Below are 22584 nucleotides of genomic sequence, written 5' to 3' on the forward strand. Positions count from 1 at the left end.
TTAAAACATATCTGCACGGGGTTTTCGAGACTGACAGAGGCTGTAAGAGTCCCGCATAAGCTGCTAGATCAGGTTTACAACATTTGACAGGTGTTACAGTTCCAAATAAAGTTGGGGATGTCTCTCTCCATTTGTTCACAATGAAAAACCACTAACAGCCTGTGGGGTGAGGCTTGAATTCCTGAGAATCCTCCATTTGTTGAGCATGAAATTCTTTAATGACTCTTGCACTAAATTTGTATTGTTTCTAAGCACCAGTCTATCCTCCTCTTTAGCAAGGCTTTAACAAGCCTTGCTCCCATGCAAATGGGGTTTTGGGAAGCTGGACCTCCTCTATTCTCTTTATTAATGACTACAATGTTCCATCATCTTGCCATAATGTAAAATGGATGGAAGATACTGTTGTTGTTAAAATATGAGCAGCCAGCATCCTGGACGGGGTATCTACAGCTGCATTTTCCTTACCTTTAATGTATCTTATTTCATAATAAAGCTCCATCAATTTTGACTTGGCTATCCATGCCCATTCTATGTTCTAGAAGATACCTCAGGCTGTTGTGGTCTATGTTGATGATGAATCTTCTTTCTTTGAGTACTGTTGTCACTTGGTGAGTGCAAATACAAGAATCATCAACTTCTCATAGAGGAATAAGAGCTTGCCTTTTGGTGATAAATTCTTACCAATATAGGCTAATGGTTGTCTTTTTTGCATCAGTACAGCTCCAATGCCTTCCTAGTTGGCATCTATCTACAAACAAATTCCTCTTTTTATGAGCCACATGACTACTAGAAATGATCGACACATGGCTCCTTGAGTGAACGATACATGGCTACTAGAACAGAGTTTATTATTTTATTTAGTTATTTGGTTTTATTTAATGATATAATTTGTTATTGGATAAGTATGATGATAATTTCTAGGAATGTGGGGGATAAATGTGAAGATAGCTTCTAGAATGTGAAGGCAGTTTCTAGGATGTCCTGCTAGTTACCTCTAACTAGGGAAGTTATTATTCTTAGTAGAAATTACTTTTACTTGTATAAAAATCAGAAAAAGATAGGCAGAAAATATTTGTAAAAAACTTCTTGAGTAACTTTGGATTCTTGTAGATTAGGTTCTTGTAACAAACTCATATTATTAATCAAAATCGTTTTGTTAGATCCTAAGTCGAGACCATAACATCCTCATTAAGATCGAGCAGGACAAGAACCAGTGCCTTAGTGATTGCTTCCTTCAGTTTTTCAAAAGCCTTTGTTGCCTCCTGGGAGAATTGGAATTTATCTTTCTTAAGTTGCTCAATGAGGGGCTTAGCTAACATATCATAGAATCATCTGTGTGTAGTAGCCAATTAAGCCTAAGAACCCCCTGATATTTGACTGTAGTTGGCTATGGCCATTTCTGGACTACTTCAACTATTTTCTTATAACTTTCAATTTTTTCTGGTGTTATTAAATGTCCTATGCACTCCACTGAAGTGGTACCAAAGACACATTTGCTTCTCTTTGTAGTACAAAAATTGACAGTCCTCAGTAGCTCCAAACTGCAAGTCAAATGCTCTTTGTGGTACAAAAATTGATAGTGGTCGTTGCATGTTTTAAATGTTGTTTTCTCCACATCCTTTGGTGCCATTCTGATTTGATGATACCTAGATGTCAAGTCCAACCTAAAGAATATGGCAGCTGCCGCAATCTCATCCAACAGCTCCTCAATGACTGGAATTTGAAAATTTGTTCTTCAACAGTCCATTCCTTAAGTTCCCAGTAGTCTACATACATTCTCCAGCTACCTGCCTTCTTGACAAGCAGGATAGATTATGCAAAAGGACTGTTATTGTGCTCATCACTCCAGATTCTAACAGCTCATTCACCATCCCTTCTAACACACCTCTCTAATATATAATATGTTTGAACAGATGGAGATTGAACGTTTTTGTGGAATTAGTCAAAATGATTTTATGGCCACTAGATCGATAAGGGAGTTAGGGCCTCAGGTACTCCTAACACATCTTCATAATTCTGTAGAAGTGATTCGATTTCATCAAACAGAGGTTCCCTATTCACTTCATTTTCAATTGCATTTTCCTCGTTCTCTTCCACTTATACCAATCACAATCAAGCTGTTTTTGTTTTCCAGAAAAAGGTCACTGTTATATAGCCCAAGGTAGCTAAACAATTGATCTAATGACCACTTACGTTCCTCCAAATGGTAAATCAAGAAACTGACTTGATAGCTTTCTCCTTGCATTTTCCAGCAAAAATCTTGGGCAAGCATGGGTGCACTCCAGTCCATGTCCGCTCACTTCTACTGCTATTAGCTGAATGGTTATTAACATCAATTTGAGAGCTTTTGCTACCCAACTATCAATAAAATTGTGGCTACTTCCTGAATCTACCAGCACATGTAGCTTTATTCCATCTATTCCCAATGTCATCATGGATTTGGTTGTATCGGTCAGCTTCCTTTAATATTCATCAATTACATAGAGGGATATGTGGGACCTGTCATCTTCTATCTCCTGGTAAGCCACCTTGCTTCATCCAACTTTTGCTTTCCCCATTCGTATATTCCCTTGGGCTCTGTAACCATCAACCTTTACAAGCCATCTTTTTTCAATATCTTGAGATAAGAGTTTCAAGGTTTGGGCAGGAGGACGTGATAATAAGGTTGGGTGCCGAGTACAGAATGATGGACTGTTTAGATGGGAGGATCACTTTATTAGGATATATGGTGTATACTGATTGTAGGCATTGGTTACTGGCTTGGCTCAGGGAACTGAGAGAGGGTAATTCTTGATTGGTTTAGATTCGGTGGGATTTTTGAGATATATAAGTTGTGAGGTTGGGTGGTAAGAATAGGATAGGCAAGTACTGGTAGGTGGTCCTTGTAATGATGCAAGAAGATATTCTTTAAGAGAGACTAAGGCATCTGCATGGCGAACGTTTAACGGGTATTTAACTCTTATCAAAGGGGTGCACATCCAGTTTCAAGGCTATTAAAAAGTGGCTAAGTTGCTATTCATTTGGCAAGAATACTCGACTCTCGAGAACGTCGAAAACCTTGAAGTATTCTTATAAAGTGCCGATTTGCTTAATCATGGCAGTTCTCCCATGGGATCATAGTAAGGAGTTTCTCCAAATCTAACATTCAAGAATCCTAGATATTCTTTCCAATTCTACCATTCCATTCCACTCCTTGTCCTCATAAATATTTGGTGCCATTCAAGTGCATCCCCTTCCAAATATATGGCTGTTATTTTCACCTTATAGTTTTGGCAGGGTATCTTCCACATGCCGCTCAGCCATGTAAATCCAGCCCTTTAAGTTCTCACCTCTGGGTGATAATTAACTTCTTTTCTCTCTCTCTCTTTCTCTCTACAAGTTTGTGCCCAACCAAAGTCTTTCGGCCTTTGGCCGGCATCAGAGATATGCCTTCCCTGGGCAGCCGCAAGTTTTTGGTAATCGGGAAGAAGTCTTTTGACTTGGTTAGTGAGGAAACACAATCGGATGGAATGAAAATATGCGAGAATGGCCAGGGATTCCGCATATCCATTTCGTTGGTAAAGGACGAGGTGGATTGGTTGCTCAGGGCTTTAGAGGAGTTCTACTGGTTCAACTACAAGTTGCCATGGGCAAGACGTTTTTTGGGGACAAATAGCACTCTATGGATTTCATTCGGGAAAAATAGAAAAGGACCGTATCTAGTGATCTCGGAAGTGTTGGAGAAGAAGGTGAGACGTATATTTATCCCGGAAGGGTATCAAGGCAGAGGATGGTGGTTGTTCATGGTAGCTGTTTTCGACTTGGTGGATAGGAAGGTGGTGAACCCCGATCCAGGGAGAGGACGGGGAAAGAAGATAGAGGATGCTCATCGTGTAGCCGGGGGTAGGTTGGGATCGTGGAACGCATCTTTTAATTGTCCGCATCATGATGCTACTATTCACTTCTCTCTGGGGATGGGTGGAGTCAATAGCTACGTGGCGACGTTGAGATCTAGTGGGGGATACGCGTATCGGGTAGGGCAGACAATGGCTTTGCCCCATTCCGAGCCCAGGAATCTGCAAGCCCAAAAGGCTGGAAGGGTGGATGACACCCATCAACAAGGATATAGAAGTTTAGGCCCTTCAAGTTATTACAGGCTCAAGAGACCGTACCGTTTAAGTCAAGTTGAGAAGGGTAAAATGGTAGCGGATGAGGGAGATGCGGGAATGAGATTAAGGGGTAGAAGCCTAATTAGAAAACATGTGTGGAGGGCAGTGGGAAACATCTTGACCAAGGGTGAGTGTTCAGGTGCCAAATATGATCTTGCTAACCTTACCACAAAGAACAGAGATTTATCTTTGGTTAGGGTTTCTAGTGGCGTGGGAGAAGCTAGTGATGGCATGTTGGATGATGGGCTCCATCTCAGTCGATTGTTTGGGGACGGAGACACTGAGACAGAGAAAGGCGACTGGGCAGATGCGAAGAGGGGGGTGAGAAGGAGTTCGAGGGGTCTAGTGCCAAAGAATTATACGGGGTGGGGATGACTGAGCCTTAATCCTCATAGAGGAGGAGGCTCAAGTCCTGGATTCGAGGGCTAGGGACGGTGAAGACCGAGCTTGGTTGACCAAGGCGAACGAGGATTGGGTTATTGAAAGCGAAGAGGGGAACACTGCTCGGATTTTCCAAAACATCCAGAAGTTCAGCAAGTTAATGGGAGTGACTTCGGAAGAGATGGAAGATCAGGTATTTGTATTCTTCTTTGAAATTTACAAAAGGAGAATGGCTAAGGGGAAGAGAATAGGGAATGAGGAGAAAGGAAGAAAAAAAAATAGAGCAGGCACGTCAAGAGAACTCAAACGACTAGAATGCTCGATCAACTATGAAGGTAGAAGAAAGGATAAAGGTGGGGAACCGGAGGGAATTAAATTTGATTATTGATGATAAACAAAGTTATATCTTGGAACATTAGAGGGATTAATGAGTTGAAGAAAAGATATATCATTAAAGGTTGTCTGGGAAGATGGAAACCGGAGGTTATTTGCTTGCAAGAAACCAAGCTTAACTTCTGCAATTCCCAAATTATTAAAAGTCTTTAAAAGATGAAGAATGTGGGGGCAAATTTCAACCCTTCTAATGGAGCGGCTAGAGGGATTTTGGTGCTATGGAACACTGATGTACTTCAGTGTGTAGATATGGTGAAGCGGGCCATTACCATTTCTTGTATGTTCACATGCGGGCGAAGTGCGGAAGAATGGATGTTAACGGGCGTTTATTGCAGAGGTAACAAGGTGGAAAGAGAATTGCTTTGGAAAGAATTAAAGGTATGCAAACGAAGGTGGGGAGGCAATTGGATTGTTGGGGGGGACTTCACTATTGTTCTGAGGAGGGAGGACAGGACCGGAGAATCTTTTCTGGAATCATAGATACGTTGGAGGAGCTGAAGTTGGTCGACCTTCCATTAACTAGCAGCTCATGGATGTGGACCAATCTGAGGGCCAATCCGTCCTGCTCTCGGATAGACAGGTTCTTAATCTCTCATGATCTTCTTTCTAAGCTTACAGGTCTGACCCAAAAGACACTTCAAAGACCAATCTCTGATCACTTCCCAATCTGATTGAGTTCAGAGGATATTCATTAGGAGCACACTCCATTCCGTTTAGACAACCGTTGGCTGTGTAATGACAAATTTTGACAGTTAGTGAAAGTTAAGTGGAGCAGCTATGTGGTTGAGGGCACCGCAAGTTACAAAGTGGCGTGCAAGCTAAAGTTTTTGAAGGAGGACAGCAAAACATGGGTGAAAGAGGAGATTCGGAGGGAAGGGGAAGAGGTGCACTCACGACTCACTAAATTGGGGGATCTAGGAGGGTAGGCCGGGGCTGCAGTCTGATGAACTTGCCCGAAGAGATGAAATAAAATTATTGCTGGCTCAAAAGGCGAAATTAGATGAACTCGCATGGAAACAGAAATCTCGGGAGAGGTGGTTGAAAGAAGGAGATAGAAACTCTAGATATTTCCACTCTTTGGCAAGCCATCACAGAAGATGTAATTTTGTTGAGAAAATGTGGGTGGATCGGGTTAAACCCAGAGACAATGATAGTATGAGAGGCTGCTAAATCACATTTCAAGCGGCTGTATGAGGAAAAGTTCCCTGACAGACCACAGTAGGATGGATTGCATTTTAAAAAAATTGGGGAAAGTAGTAGGCAATCTTTGGAGGACAAATTTTTTGAGGCTGAGGTTTATGTGGCTTTGAAATCGTGTGATGGGAATAAAGCTCCTGGACCGGATGGTTTTAATTTGAATTTCATTAAAACCTTTTGGGATGTTGTAAAAAGGGATATCATGGATGTTTTCTATGAGTTCCATGCAACGGGAAAGTTTGTTAGAGCGTTGAATTCCAACTTTTTGGTGCTAATTGCTAAGAAGAAATTGGCAAAAAATATTCAGGATTCAAACCTATACGTTTGGTGGGATGTATATATAAGATCATAGCAAAGGTGTTGACTCATAAACTTTCCAAAGTTATGAATGAGATTATTGATGAATGTCAACACGCCTTTGTAGCCGAAAGGCAAATACAAAATGTTGTCCTTGTGGCCAATAAAATTGTTGATGATATTTCAATGAACAAAAAAGAAGAATTAGTTTGTAAGCCGGACATGGAGAAGGCGTATAACCACGTGAGCTGGAACTTTGTGGATTACTTGTTGCGTAGGATGGGGTTTGGAGACAAATGGAGATGATGGATGAGCACTTGCATGAGAACTACTTCATTTGCTATTTTAATAAACGGAGGACCTTCCAAATTTTTTTCAGGGTCCAGAGGTTGGAGACAAGGGGACCCACTATCCCCATTGTTATTTATTGTTGTTATGGAGGCTTTGAATGTCTTGTTAGTTAGGGTGAAACAGCTTCAACTCCTTAGAGGTGTGGAGATTGGCAATGGTGAAGGGGTGATGGAAGTTTCTCACTTATTTTTTACTGATGATGCCTTACTGTTTTGCCATCCAAAACAAAGACTCCTCCTGCATCTGAAGTGCATTCTGCTATGCTTCCAGGGCCTCTCGAGGTTGAACATCAACCTTGATAAATTTAAACTTGTCAATCTTGGAGACAAAGGTGATGTTAACTCTCTTGCAAGGATGCTGGGGTGTAAAACTACAAACCTTCCTATCAAATACCTTGGGGTCCCGTTGGGTGCTAAGTATAAGGAGAAGAAAACTTGGGAACCAGTGATAGAGTTGTTTGAATCTAGACTGGCAGGATGGAAGAGGAATTTCTTGTCTAAAGGGGGCAGACTCACTTTAATAAGCAGCACCTTGGCAAATTTACCCGTTTACTTTCTCACAACTTTGACTATCCCAGTTAATATTGCAAAAAGACTGGAATCCATCCAATGTCGATTCTTGTGGGGCGATGGCGAGGGAAGCAAGATGTTTCAGCTTGTTAAGTGGGAAGAAGTGAAGAAACCGATACAGGCAGGCGGATTGGGAATTCGATCACTGGTTGGTTTCAATAAAGCTCTGCAAGGAAAATGGTTGTGGAGATGCTTGGGAGAAGATGGTAGAACGTGGAGGAGGGTGATAACGGCTAGATGGTAGAATTGTGCTCTCACAGGTGAGGGAAGGGTGGACAGGAGAGGACATGGACTGGCTCTATTGAAGAAAATCAAGATGGGTTGGCCTGGTTTTGAAAAGAATTTGATTTGGAAAGTGGGAAGAGGGAATGACACTAGATTTTAGCATGACTCTTGGTTAGATGGTGGTTGTCTAAAACAGAGTTACTCTAGAATTTATGCGATTGCACAAAACAAAGAAATGATGGTGGAAGAGGCTTATTCGTGGGAGTGTAGTAGATGTGTTTGGACTATTAATGTGAACAGAAATTTGAATGATTGGGAAGTGGAGAAGTATGAGAATTTATTGAAGAAAATTTCTGAAGTTAAAATGGGTAACAACCTAGATCAGGTGCAATGGAGGGAGAGTAAAAATGGCAAGTTCTCTGTTGGCTCTTACTACCGCATGTTAATGGGGTACAAGCGGAATAACTCTTCATGTTTTCCAAGTAAAGCAATTTGGAAAAACTCTGCACCACCTAGAATGGATTCTTCACTTGGGAGGCTTGCAGGGAAAGCATTTTAACCTTGGATAAACTGAAGTTGAGGGGTATTACTCTTCAAATGGATGTTTCATGTGCCTTAGGGATGAGGAAAACTGCTGCCACCTTTTGCTTAGGTGTCATTTTGCTTTTGAATTATAAAGTTTGGTTTATGGTCTGCTTCACATTTGTTGGGTCCCTGCTAGGTCGATTGAGGATGAAATTCGGGCTTGGGAGGGTGTTGGATTAAAAACAGAAATTGTGAAACTTATACCCTTATCCATTTTTTGGATTTTATGGAAAGAGAGGAACTTGAGAGCTTTTGAGAGAGTTGTGAATAATATTAACAGGTTAAGAGAGAGATGGTTCAATTATTTTGGCTTTCTTGTACTTGGTCATGACATCATCAGGAATGAGGATTTTGGAGATGTCCTTGATATACTAATTAATTTGTAAATATCTTATATATAGGTGGTACCCCCTCTTATTTGGTACCATATTAATATAATTTCTATACTTTCTCTTTCAAAAAAAAAAAAAGTTCTCACCTCTGAATTTCAAGAACTCCACCTTTGGCCAATGTGTCCTCCTTTGCCTAGTATCTCCTAGCTTCCCAGGATCTTCTGAAGATCTTCAATTTCCATATCGATTTTCTTTCAACTTGGGGATTTGGAGTAGGTTCTGCTGCTGAAGTCTTCTCGCTCATATTTAGGAACAAATTTCGAATTTTGTTCATATTTCCATCTACCTTCTTCTCCAAGTAAATCTCGGTTTCTTCAATCCTCTAGTTCACTTGCTCCGGCCTCTTTCCAAGGTCATTTACTTGTCTTGCAATTTCATCGATTTCATGCAATTCTTTTGGTGTGTGACTGGGAATCTACCAGGATTGCCCGGAAAAGTGCTTTCATATCAATGATACAGAAAAAATATGTATAGAAGAGAATAATTAGAGATAGAGAGGATAACAACAGCAGAAAAAGGAGATAACTCTTATTCCTTTTTTGGATGCTTTACAACTCCAATAATGGCCATTTATAGCTTGAAACCACTAGAATTTTGACAGTTTGCATGCACAATTAATTTCCTAACTTTTTAACAATCTAACTACTTAAGGTTTCTTCTTAACCACCAAAATCTTATACTAGATATCAAGTTAATTCTTGTTCCCATTACTTCAGTTTTGAGTTATAGAAACCTCGATTCAGATCGTTCCAATTTCAAGTTGGTCGACTCAGGTTTATTGCATGAACCAGATTTTACCATCTCTGCTAGAAGTCATTTGACATAGTAAATTTGTTAAACTAAAACCTGAAATGAAAACTATGAGATATCATAATAAAAATATGGGAAAATATTAAATTGGGGGTGCATGGAAAGGTAATTGAATATTGATAGAATGACAACACTCATCCCAATAAAGAAGAGAAAGAACGAACATACTATAATTCTGGAAACAAAAATTGATATGCCACTAAGTAAACTTCATGATTCTTATTAAAACCATTGGTGTTGTAAAATATTCGACCTATTAAAGTCCTCACAACTAGACTCTCACTCGTCCAATCCCTTATCCCTTATCCTTCATCTCCATCTATTGTACATGTGTCCTCGTTTATCTACTAGACTCACATACTCATCTCTTTGTAGCTTTTTTTAAAAAAATAAAAAGTATGAATATGTATTAATATTGGCATCAAGGTAGGGTCATCCATTTACAAAAATATTTACAAATTAATTAAGTTATCTAGAAGGTTCCCTAACTCTAAAGATGAATTAATAGAGAGACCCGCTAACAAAAAACCAAGGATCTGCAACCATCTATTCTTGAGTAAATCATATCCATCAACATCCTCAACCCCCTCGAAAGCCTTTTTGCTTCTCTTCTTCCACACAACCCCAAAAATAGTAAACTTCTGCTTGTTTCCTTCTACACCCCAAACCCTTCCAAGCGCAAATTTCCTCTCATAACGAGCCAGCAGACACCCAACTAATACCAAGTGAATTGTAAACCGTGGTCCAAAGTCTATATACTCCATAGAAGCAGATGATTACAATTTTCCTCCACCCCCTTATATAAGTAGCAGGCATTCGCATACTCATCTCTTTGTAACATGAGCGTATATATGTATTACCATACACAGATCTGCTTCCACTTTTACATCAGGATCAGAGCCAAAATCTATCTAGATGAAGATGATTTCTTCTAATAAAATCTTAATAGTTATATCAAATTCCTTCTACCAAAAAATAAAAATAAAAAAGTGTCAATCAAGTATTTGATTGTGGGTTGCTCAACAAAGTATGCTCTACAATCAAAACTTTTTAGTTTTCTTTCCCTGTTTTCCTTTCGTGACTGGTGGTAGAGGTGGAGAGATTTATTAACATCTCGGTGTGCTATTAGGCAAGACGCAAAACAATAAGGTGTGGCATTAGATCACCCTAACTATAAAAAATTTAAATTTAAAAGAAATTCCAAGCAACCAGAAGAATCTTACTTTCATCTGCCACAGCTTCAACATGATTTTCATTATCAATCACAGTAAATGAGACATTTCCAAGCCATAGTACTGCAGAAATCATTGCAAACACACTTTCTTGGTCTTCCTTGCTGACATGAACAATGTCCAAAGCTTCCTGCAAAAGGCACAGTAAAGTTAACCCTCGTCTCAACCTCTGACTTTCAGAATGAATATAGTGCCATACAAATCTACAATAAACAGAAGAGCGTTGCTTCACAAGAGGAAAGAATTACCAAAACAATATGAAATCGTTCGGCATCATCAACTCCAGCAATTGAATAGCAATTGCTCTGCCTCAGATACTTGTAATCATTTGCACTCTTCAAACTGAGCTTCTCTGAGTTTGAAACAAATCATAAAAAAGAAGAAAAAGAACATGAAATTGGTGAATAAAAGTCAACCTCTGAGAAACTTCAAGTAAGATCAAAGAAGTTTATGGAAATACCATTTTAAGACTATTAGCTAATCATGATGCATGCAAGATTTTTCCAGTAAATAATAATAATTTGCAAAAACAAATATTAAAGAGTATTACAGTAAATTACTGCCCAAAAAAAAAGAAAAAGAGTATTACAATAACGTTTAGAAAGTAATACTTCAGAGAAATAAGCCAATAATTACTCACCAACACTTCCCATCAATTACTCAAGAAACTTTACTAAATGCAGTGGTTTACCGTAATTGGCAATGAAGGTACGGTGACTGTAGTGGAGATGGTGGTGGTACCTGCTACAACTGTGGAGAGCCTGGGAATTTTGCCAGGACCGTTCCATCAGTGCCTAGGGCTTGTTACAGCAGGAAAGGGCCTCAGTTTGAGGGATAGATGTGTGTTTTCACATCTGAGCATAATTATCATTTTGATTTGTGCTTTCTTGGTACTACCATCGCCTTGGTTATTTTAGTGTGGTTGGGTTTTCGATGGGAATTTTCACCTGGGTTTCTTTTCTAAATGGTGAAGGATAGTGTACCAATAGATTGATTATATCTTTCATCTATTTTCCTTTTGTTAATTTTAGCTCTCAAAGTGAACCTGATTGTAAAGTTGCGGGACTGCATACAGAGGATACAGCTGGAAAATGGCCAATCACGGTTGTCATAAATTAGCTGTTGATAGTGTCATCTTCTTGAGAATAACATAATAACTTCATGTTGTTGCTTGGATGTAGTTAGGTGTGTTGCAGCTATTCAAACAAATTAGTAGGAACACAGGCAAACTGCCGAAGAGTATTGAGGAACACAACAAGCTCTTGGCCTAGGATTCAATCCAAGTGCTATTGTAGAACTTTAGATCAGGAAGAACTGAATATTCCCTAAAACAACTACATGACCATTCCCGCAAAACATCTTGTCATATTATGGCAGTCACCAAAACTGATGCCTATATCATCACTGCACGCCAACAACCATAACCCGCTATGGTGCTGATGTAGCTGTACTTATTTCCACGTCTGAACAGCAGCACTATTTAGAATTCCCAATATTACATTAATTATACAGATAACAAGTGGCATACTCTCACTGAAAAATTCCACATCTTTTAGTAATTACATCATTAAGTTATTATTTTGTTACACCCTGTCAAATATCAGTTAAGGAAAATCAAAAAAGTATTTTCAGTGTCAATACCAAGTGTTATCCAAGTGCTTTTTTGTAGCTTGTGGTACATGTTTGATCCTCTTTTGTTAGGATAAGGCAACAGTTTCTTTCTCCATCACAATAACAAGCAATGGTAAAAGTAGAAGAGATCTGCTGACTGCAGCTAGTGGGTACTAGATAGTTCAGTACAACTGTTCTTGGGAAGGTATTGACAAGAAAGGTAAGCTTCTAAGGGTGAAATATCAGATTACCAAAAGATCTATCCTGCACAAATGTTCCAAGTATGCACTCCCTCTGAATAATTTATAGCCTCAATCAGTTTAATGTTGCATGTCTCTATTTTTTAAAATAATAAAATAAATATCGTACTTATCTCCTTCATTCAAATTTTGGTGACATTAAGATAAACTACGAAAGCTCAATGACAAGGACTATCAACACATTATCACAAGTCCACAACTGGGAACTTAGTATGGAACAAAAGTTTATCAGAGCAGGATGCTTAAATGGAACATATAAAATTATTTCCCGAATAATAAATGCTATAGAAAAAAAAATAAGCAACAGAATACCTCTGAGAGTAGGTGAAGCCCCAGCACAAAGTTGATAAAAAATATGATATGACCTTTCTCCCTCAGCACATTGAACAACTCTTGACTGTTCAGACAATAGATATGTGCAACATGTCTCACAAGGAAAAAGGAAAAACCAAACAAACTAAAATCATACAGGAAAAAAAATTACCTTTTCAAGTAAAACTACAGATTTTGACAGGAGCAAACCGCAAATTCGAGATCAAGGTCAGTTTCGCAGGAACAAAAGCGGGGTGCATATGAGAACACAATCAGTTTTATGGAAAGAAGAAAAGAGGAGAGGAGGATTTTATCTGAAAAGATGTCTTACAAGTTTGAATCTTGGCACCCGATAATTTTCCAGTCTCACTGAAATGAATCTCGATCAACTTTCCCTATTCAAAAAAAGACAAAAGCATTTACCAAAGCTATAAATACTTTAAATATAAACCAACGAGCCTTCTTAAATACTTTTTCTTTGAATTGTCAATCAACAACAAGAACTAGTTAAAATTATATGCGTCTGAGATGATTGAGTTCAAATAGAGAGCTTACAAAGCGACTTGAGTTGTCATTCCTCAATGTTTTTGCATTGCCAAATGCTTCTAAAATCGGATTCGTCTTTAATATTTCATATTCTATCCCACTACCACCACCCAGAGCAGCCAAGTACTGCATTGCTATCTTTGCTGTCTCAGTTTTTCCTGCGCCACTTTCACCACTGAACAAGAAATTGAACAACATCAAGATATTAGCAGGGATCCTTTCTACCTTAAACACGAAAAATTTGACATATTACGTCCTCAAATACTAGTTATTAGTTAAATCATGTTATGATGGCAGCATCTGTAAGCAATCAGCATCCTTGTAATATGTTGTCTATTGTACAAAAAAGAGGGCCCGGGTGTGTGGAACCAAGGCTTCTCGGTTCACACCAGGATATGTGCTAAGCAGCAAAGTTTACAACAAACTTTTTCCTTTTTTTTTTTTTCCAAAAGATACAAAAGTGTTTCTCTTTTTCTTTGTACTTTGATGAATAAGTAGTTACCAAGAAGGCTATTGGGAAAGGAGCTAGGTTCCTATTACCTACAAAATGTCCAGAGGCCACTACAGTGCCAAAGACAAAAAGAACGACCTCAAAAATTCTTGAAAGAAAATGGAATCTCAATTGTTATAGAAGGAACTCTGAAACATAATCAGTCATAAGAAGATATCTCCAAGATCTAACAGGGAAAAAAAAGCTGCTACGCTACCAGAATCCAGTAAAACAAGAAAAAGGAAAGTATTTTATTGTGTCTAGTTTCTTTCTTACAATCAATCGGACCTACTACGAAGGAGATGGGTTTCAACAAACCTGCAGGATTTCCCAATGCAAAAATACATATAAAAGAAATGCCACAGCATCCCCTCCCTAATTTAAAACAATCTGCAAACATGCATCTAGATAACAACAAGAAGAAGCATGACAAGAATGGAAGAATCGTATAACCTATTGAATACAGTGTTAAGAAACGCAACCAACAAATTAATAAGTTGTAAAGGCACCAGGAGATTAACTCATTGTCTCATATAACACGAACAATGCGATTTCATGAATCCCAAGACGAGATGGGTCAGCTTTTTTTTCTTTTTTTGAAATAAAGATGAGATAGGTAAGCTATGGTTAAATATACTCCTGATAACCCACTTTTCTTTTTGAAAAGGGGCGGAGTTCAAAGCACTATCTCATCTGACCTAGATGCTCTTAATGATAGGTCCATGCAATATGTATCTACCATGTACTCTTCCTACTAGTAATAAATGATATAAATGGTTACTTTGTCAGTAAATATACTGACCTTATAATAATTGATTGATTTACTTCATCTGGAAATAAGAAAGAAAATTTATTGTAAAAAGCCCATTCAATTATTATAATTTCGAAAAAAGTAAGACAGTGTACAAGAACCACCTCTTATCATTTCTCGGATGGCTGTGTCTGTGATGGCATACACATGTGGATTGTCAATTGTTTTGTTCTTATATGCTTCAATGTAGCCATTTCCATATAAAGGAACTTCCTTGAAGGGATTTATAGCAACCAACACTGGCCCTGCTTTTGTCTAATACAACAAATTCTTGTCACAAAATAGGCATTCAGCTGCAGTAACAGGTTCAAAAGTAACCAAAAGACCAGTATATACACTTACATAAATCATATCTTGATTGTATCTGTACTGGAGATTGTACAATACTGATGGTTCATTTAAGTAACTAAGTTGCATCAGATCATCCACACCATCAAGGATATCAGGATTTGCTGGTACCAAATTCTCAGATTTCACCTTTAGAACCTGTTATTGAAGATGGACAGTTATATTTTGTCAAACGTCAAAACATTATAAAAATATCACTTTAGAACTATTAAGATTTTACTTACCTTCTCCAGAGGCAGCGAAATAACAGATTCTGTCCCTGAAGTAGTCAATATCTTCCCCAGTTCCCAGTTCCCATTTGGAAGTTGAAACCAAGATTGAAGCTTCTAAAATGGTAAATGTTTCATCAATTGGTGAGAAAAAAAATCAAAGAGTTGTATCTTAATAATATGAACCAAACCATCATTCTTTTATTGTAATTGATTGAAAACCATGTTACAGCTATATACAAGCTTTTGAAGCATTTTTGGCACTTTTCCAAGTCTCCAAATTCAATCGAACACGTGAGCAAAAACAGCACTACAAAGAAATCTGAAGGGTCAACAAGAGATGCATGCAAAATTTTGTTTTATGATAAATAATCAGTATATGAGAATAAACAAGGTTAATTTATATAGTACATCATTCAAAAAATTAAAAAAGATATAATAAGCTTCACTCAAGCAGCAACAGATTTGTTGTATATCAACTTATGCTTTGCCCAGTGAGCTTTACAAAAGAAGCTATAGATAAATGAAGCAAATATGATATAAAACTAAAGTAAGAAATCTTTATATAATTCCAAAAATGTATACTATGTCTAAATCTAAACTAACATGAAAAGAACACACAAGCAAACAACAATAGCTCAATTTAACAACTACAGTAGTTATGTAAAGGTCCAACTTTTCCCTACAGATTTAATATCAACAATCAAACAAGTTCAGTACCACAAACTCATGGCACATGCTATATTGAGCAAAAAATGCTTTGCCCACTAGCTAACAAAAGCACTTTAGATTACTTGCAGAACTCAATTCAACAGAATTCATAGTTGCACATGGACTCTAATTATATCACATTCATGGAATACCCTACAGTTTTCAAATAAAATAGAGAAAGGGAACAACTCCCAGATATGAATGCAGATTGCCACCATAGTTTATTAGGTATGCATTTAGACAGTCAACAAGCATGCATACTTCTGGTGAAACATATGCAAACTCCACGTGTCTGCGAGTTTAACTTTGAAGCTTGAGGTGGTGAATTTTGGCAACAGAACCAGCACACCTTGGTAAATCCATGATCAGTCACGGATCAAGAATATGGATTATTTGAAGGGTAGAAAGCTCCACCATTCAACTCTTCAATAATTCTAGAATAGGCCTTTTTCAGGGACAAAAATCTCAAAAAAAACTCACCTCTTCCCCGAGACCTACCTCTCCAGTCACAGATGAGAAAAAATTTACGGTTACTTAAAACAGCATGGTCAAATAGCTGAATATGCATGCTTTAGTAACTTCCTTTTTTTCCTATTTATATGAAGCCAAAGAATGAATCTTATAAGTAATCCAAACGCAACAATTTGCGACAAAGTTAACGCAGAACATCACCTAAACTTTTATAGCAAAATTACAAAGCTGACTGAGACGGGATGATCATCACTGTGAACAGAAATGGATCCTAAATCATGTATCCTCAATCCAATAATAGAGCTTGAGAGAGAATAAGAAAGAAAGAGGTGAAAATATACCTTCTTTGCAGCATAGGACGTGGTGTCGCTCCATCTCCGTTCACTATCCCGAGATGCTGATATTGAAGTCAGAGGCAAAGCAGCAGAATCCAAATCTTCATCACCCATGGACAGCCCGTCTTCAACTGAAAGAGTATTCGCACAATATGGCGACTCATCATTAGCCTGCTCCGCATCCTCTACATCACTTTCCTTTTCTTCCACAATCTCATTCCTTGCCTCACCATTTTCAGGAATACTCAAACTAGATACATCCCTGCTAGGGGAGCTCATTTCAATCGGATAAGAGGTAGGTGAACCAACGAACTCAAAATCAACAGGCAATGATTTGATCGACTGTAAAGAAGAAGGAATTTTCTGCGACATTTTCTGGAAGATCAAACCTCAGGATTAAGTTTGGAGTAAACTCTTCAACAAAAAAGAACTTGGGACAGACTCAATCAGATAAAAGATTGAGATCAAAAGGCAAACTTTTCCAGTTTTCATCAAAAAGTCCTATCAAGCTTTAACTAAAGACCCCACTGGGTGACTTCTCCAGTTGATTAACGTGGCGGGGACCATAATTATAGATGCAGACCTTGGTGCTCTTTAGTCTTGAGTCGCCATTAGCTAGTTTAAAAGCTTAAAAGAAGATAGATTCGGCAAATACCTGAACTGGATACGACGAAATAGCTCGGCAAACAAAAAACGAATTTCTGATCTAATAGAAGTTACATTAAAATTCTCTCAAATCTGGAAAATAATCTTCAAGCTTATTACACTTCTTTTGCAGAAATAGGTCCCTCGGCTTCGTTGTCAAGAAACTTCAGCAGAAGAACCATTCGGAAAACAGTAAATAACAAACAATAAAGCAACATAAACCATTCAGAAAATCTTTCACTTTCTGGCCTAGAAAACAAGCATTAAAACCATAACATAACGATCATGATGCTCAAAATTATTTGATTTTTCTTCATTTCTTATCTCCCGAAGAAAGGAAAGTATTAAAACGTAAAACACAGAATCTGTCAAATCCAAACCGATCTAGTCATGGAATTCATTCAAATTAGTAAAGAGCTATTTAAAAAAAAAAAAGAAAGTCAAAAAGAAAAAGGAAATGAAGGGAAGAAGGAAAAGCAATAACTGAAAAACTATACTCTTTAGACTTACCTTGACCCAGTCCGAAAATAAAAAAACAAGCAAACTTCAACTTCTGCAAGCTTTGACCAATCTCAGTATACTAGAAGATTATCATTCCAGAGTTCAGGGCGCTGAAGAAGGAAGAGAAGAACAGATAAAAGGAGGAAACTATAAAGCTAAGGCCGTGAGAAATAGTATAAACTCGTTAGAGAGTAATATGTGATAATAAAAGGAGAAAACTATAAAGCTTAGGCCGTGAGAAATAGTATAAACTCGTTACAGAGTTATATGCGATAATGAGAGGCGTTTGGTTTCTGAGAAAGTGGAGAGAAAATCAATAGAAAATGGAAGGCGTGTGGAGAAGATGCAGCTTTTCTGTGCTTCACACACAAAAGAAAAAGAAAATAAGATTTTAATTTAATTATAATTCTGAAAACATTTTGAATTTTTTGGGGGTTTTTTAGTTTCCGTATACCAACCGAATTTAAAGAAAAGGCTTCTTACAAACTTCGAAAAGACGATTTTACCCCTAAATTTTTAACCTTCATCTAATCCAATACGATTTTTTTATTTCTCTAATTTTAAGTTTTTATATTTATTACAAAAATAATAACTCAAATAATATTCTGATATCATATTCAAGTGAATAACAACAACGATTTTTCCTTTTTATTTGTCTGCTGGTATCCTTGATGATCCACAGGGATGTCCCACTATGCATGAACTAATATTCAATATTATCAACTAACCGGTCGTCCTCATACCTCGTCCAGTATGAGTACTAAAAATATCATCCCTTAATACCTCGTTTGATATGAGGGTGAATCAGATTGTCCCCATAACCCGTCCGGTATAAGTGCCAAAAATATCATTCATCGATACTCCGTCTAGTATGAGGCAACGTTCATGGTATGGTTCTCTATGTACCTGATCCGTCCACCATCTCTCAGGATATCCAATAAGGCTACCATTCATTAATTCACATGATCAATCAATTTTCTGTTTGCATATTAATTTCCAATTTTACTAATCAACCGTAAATCACGCAAGACAAATAATATATATATCAAGGAAGCACAATTGAATCATTCAATCATTCTCGTGTATCATCATGTATTTAAAATTGTAAATTTAACAATCAGTTATACAGGACAACAAATAAATAACTAACCAGTTCCGACTTCATTGGTAACATGTAATTATTTTCAAAGTTTTTTAAATTACACAAAATACCATATTACCGATTATTAAGTTTTAATTTTATAATAGAAAATAAGGTGAGGGATTCTTACCCGAATCGATATTAAAAAATACCAAACTTTCTACTGTATCTACTAGCGGTCCCAGGATTTTTTAATTTTTCTGCGGAGATTAAAATACGTTTTACGTACCTAAAAATACCCTAAAAAATTCAAAATCGGTGTTAAAAATCTTTTCCAGTTAATTTTAGAATTTCGACACGGCAGCACTGCTGTGCTCCAACAACGGCATCGCCGTCGGCGGTGGCAATTTGCCTTGGCCTGGCCATTTTCGGCCAGTTTTGGCCGGTTTCGGCCGATTTTATATCAATTTCTGCGAAAAAATATGCTAGGAGGTTTCAGTTGACCGAAAAAAGTCAAAAAATGGAAACCTACCGACGGCAAAATTTTTCGGTACGGTGGCTCAACCGACTCACCTTCACGACTGAATGTTTTTCTTTGGTCAACTTGTAGAAAACATAACGATGAACACAATGGTGAAAAAATCGCACGAAATCCGAAATGGGAAAGGGCTCACCGGAGAAAGTTTTCGGGTTTTGCCCATGATTTTTGGCTCACTCGCCGTTTTTTTTTTTGCTTCGATTTGGCCATGGGGTGCTCGGACTTAAATTCCGAGCATATAAAAATTTTTTTACCTTTTGCGGCGGTCAGAGATGGCTCCGGCGCGGCGGGGGATGGCAGTCGGCTCTCTTCTCTGGTGATTGGTTCTTCTTCTTCGGCAAGAGGCTAGCGGCTAGGGTTTGGGTTTGGTGTGGTGCGAAATATTTATACTCATATCGCTTAAATCTGAGTCGTTCATCGTGTTTGATTTTGACCGTGCTATCGCGTTTAAAGATGAAATGAATGTATACCGTTCATCACGATTTGATCTCGACCATCTGATCATGTTTAAAGAGGGAACAAATCTGTATTGTTCATCGTGTTTAATCACAACTGTCTGATCGTGCTTGAGGAGGGAACGAATCCGGATCATCCATGCACATGGTAACGCTTCTGGACCGTCCGATCGCGGGGCACGCAGATCACCCGCGTGGTCTCCCACGTGAAACCGTCAGCGTGTCTTGCCACGCGGCGCGCTCCAGTTCGTCAAGACTGTTGACTGGACGGTCCTACGTTTTGTAATTTTTCTTAATTGCGTTATAACCTTCAGTTTTCGATTTTTATTTCAAAAACACTCTCCGAACCCAAATTTTCATCCATTATTTTTAAAATCATTTTCAATTTTATATTCAACCTTTGATTTTTCCTTAATTCACATTAAATTAAATTTTTATATATTTTTTAAATTTTAAAATTAATCTCGGGACAAATTTCGAGTTTGGATATTACAAAATAAACATTAATATTGTAATATATGTTTTCCTTTTGCTTCTCTATCAAAACTTGCACCTTCATATTATCTTTAATCTGTCTCTTTAAATAAAATTAATCTTATTTTTTTATAATGTATAAAGTTAAATAATGTTAAAAATCAAAACAGGGATATATATATATACATGGGAACACATATTTTTATATATACACACGATTTTCCCGGTCAACCTCGACACGTTCGGTTTCTTTTTCTTTCACAAATTTCTAAATAATTTGGATATATTTTAAATTTAACACAGAAAAATTGGCTTTTGCATAATTTATACTTAATATCCTCAAAATCAAAATAGATATAAATACTTATATATATATATATATGGGAATACATATAAATTTAATGAAATTTGTAAATCTAGTGTAAAGATGTTACAGTAATTTATAACTTAATTTTAGATATATTCCAATCTTTAATATTATCGAAACAAAAAATTGTAATGAAGTAATATGAGCTATTAATATGAATAAAATTTATATATTATTATGTAATAAATTGATAAACAAATATTCCTAAAAATCATTTTAATTATATCATAAAAAATATTATATAATTACTCCAAAAAGTTTAACTATTGAAATCATTTTTCAGAAAATTTTTATTTCATATTTACTTTCAAACAATTAAAAGAATTAATAGATTAATTAAAAATAAATATTTTCTAGATACGAAAAGTATATCATAATTAAAAAATTTGTTAAGGAAGTTCAGATTCTTCAATTAAACAAAAATAGGCAAAACTTTTTGCTCTATGTAATATTCTAAAAATAAAATATTTTTATACTATAATATTTATACCTATTGAAAATCTGATACATTTATTTTTATTTATATTAGTATATCGTGTTAACGCTTTTTTGCACTTTTATTTAAAAATTATTACATAGTTACAATTGCATTTAATTTATATTAAAGATAGTAATGTTATTAAAAAAAATCTATTTACGAACATATACTAAAAAAAAATGTCTAAGAATTGAAATTTAAAACTTTCGGTTGTTGTTTTGAGTACCATAATCCATATTAATATTGCAATCTCTATAATTATTATTATTATAATTATATGTTTATCTCATGTTATCTAGAATTATTATTAATTAGTATCATAAAAGAAAATAATTTATGTCATTATATTATGGTTATTTTTATTTTGAAATTTGACAATTATTATAATTTAATTTATAATATTTGTTTGTCATGATTTGGTCCATAAAATTTTATATTTATTTGAAACTTTTAGTTTTCTTTTATTTTTAAACAAAAAAAAATAAATGATTAAATTATATTTAAATAATTTTAAAAATAAACTTAAGTAATTAATTAAATGAATAGATTAATAATAATTTAATCAATTAGTTAAAATTATTCTTTAGTTATAATTTTAAAGCATTAAAAATGATCTCATTATTTTAATTTGTTTTTTAGAAAATGAAAAGATTGATATCCATATAATCCACCAGCGAGAAGTAGTAAACTTGTAATGATTTTAGTCAAAAAGTCAACTGTAACGGCTCCGGAAATTAAAAAGAAATGTATATATATTTATTCTAAGTGCGAAAACGAAATAAAACAAATTATGATTTATATCCCTTACACAATAATCAAAACGAATTAAAGTATGAAAAAATAAACTAACTTGAAAGAAATACTATGAAAGAATACTGTAAGGAAAACTAAATAATTCTTTTGCTTCTACTCGCCATCTTCCTGCAGAACGGGGTCGGGAACCAAATTCTCATAATCTGAAATGGTTAAGTAAGGAATGAGTTACACTACCCCAGTAAAGACATCACACTATCTCACTTTCACAGAAGTAAAAGTTGGTAGAAAACAAAACGACCAATGGAGCATAATTTATAACAAACTTATTTCTCAATAATAAAACTTTAATAATAAAACTTTTTACTGTCCACCTACCTCGATGAGATTCATGAAAACAATTACATCATAAATATCGTAAGATCACGCACTCTCTACAACAAAACATATATCATGCTTTTGTATTTCAATCATCAGGCAATAATTTTCCTCTTTATCAGCCTACTAGTATCCATGAGGATCCGTAGGGGTCTCCGCTACACGTAAACCGTTCACATTAATAACTTAATTCCAAGACCGTCTCCATACCCCGTCCAGTATGGGCGCCA

At 36.4% G+C, this 22584-nt stretch overlaps 1 protein-coding gene across 3 annotated transcripts in view; it reads right to left on the reverse strand.

Moving 5' to 3' along the window:
* Positions 1-18239, reverse strand: part of ATM1 (myosin 1) — a 34703-nt gene extending 16464 nt beyond the window's left edge. The window contains exons 1-12 of one of the 3 annotated variants that reach the window (XM_022041168.2): positions 17840-18239; positions 16691-17059; positions 15183-15284; positions 14953-15096; positions 14715-14865; positions 14602-14629; positions 13319-13484; positions 13095-13158; positions 12936-12949; positions 12764-12848; positions 10829-10932; positions 10572-10710 (exon numbers count right to left, since the gene is read on the reverse strand). In XM_022041168.2, coding sequence (XP_021896860.2) covers positions 10572-10710; positions 10829-10932; positions 12764-12848; positions 12936-12949; positions 13095-13158; positions 13319-13484; positions 14602-14629; positions 14715-14865; positions 14953-15096; positions 15183-15284; positions 16691-17056 — 1363 coding nt within the window. In that variant the 5' untranslated portion in view covers positions 17057-17059; positions 17840-18239. Of the gene's footprint in view, positions 1-10571; positions 10711-10828; positions 10933-12763; positions 12849-12935; positions 12950-13094; positions 13159-13318; positions 13485-14601; positions 14630-14714; positions 14866-14952; positions 15097-15182; positions 15285-16690; positions 17494-17839 lie in introns of all 3 variants that reach the window. The other 2 variants (XM_088223228.1, XM_022041170.2) reach the window with 2 other exon arrangements.
* Between the last annotated feature and the right edge of the window lie 4345 nt (positions 18240-22584).

Source organism: Carica papaya, chromosome 6 (genome assembly GCF_054855325.1).
Source record: "Carica papaya isolate Zhongbai chromosome 6, ASM5485532v1, whole genome shotgun sequence".
Lineage (NCBI taxonomy): Eukaryota > Viridiplantae > Streptophyta > Magnoliopsida > Brassicales > Caricaceae > Carica > Carica papaya.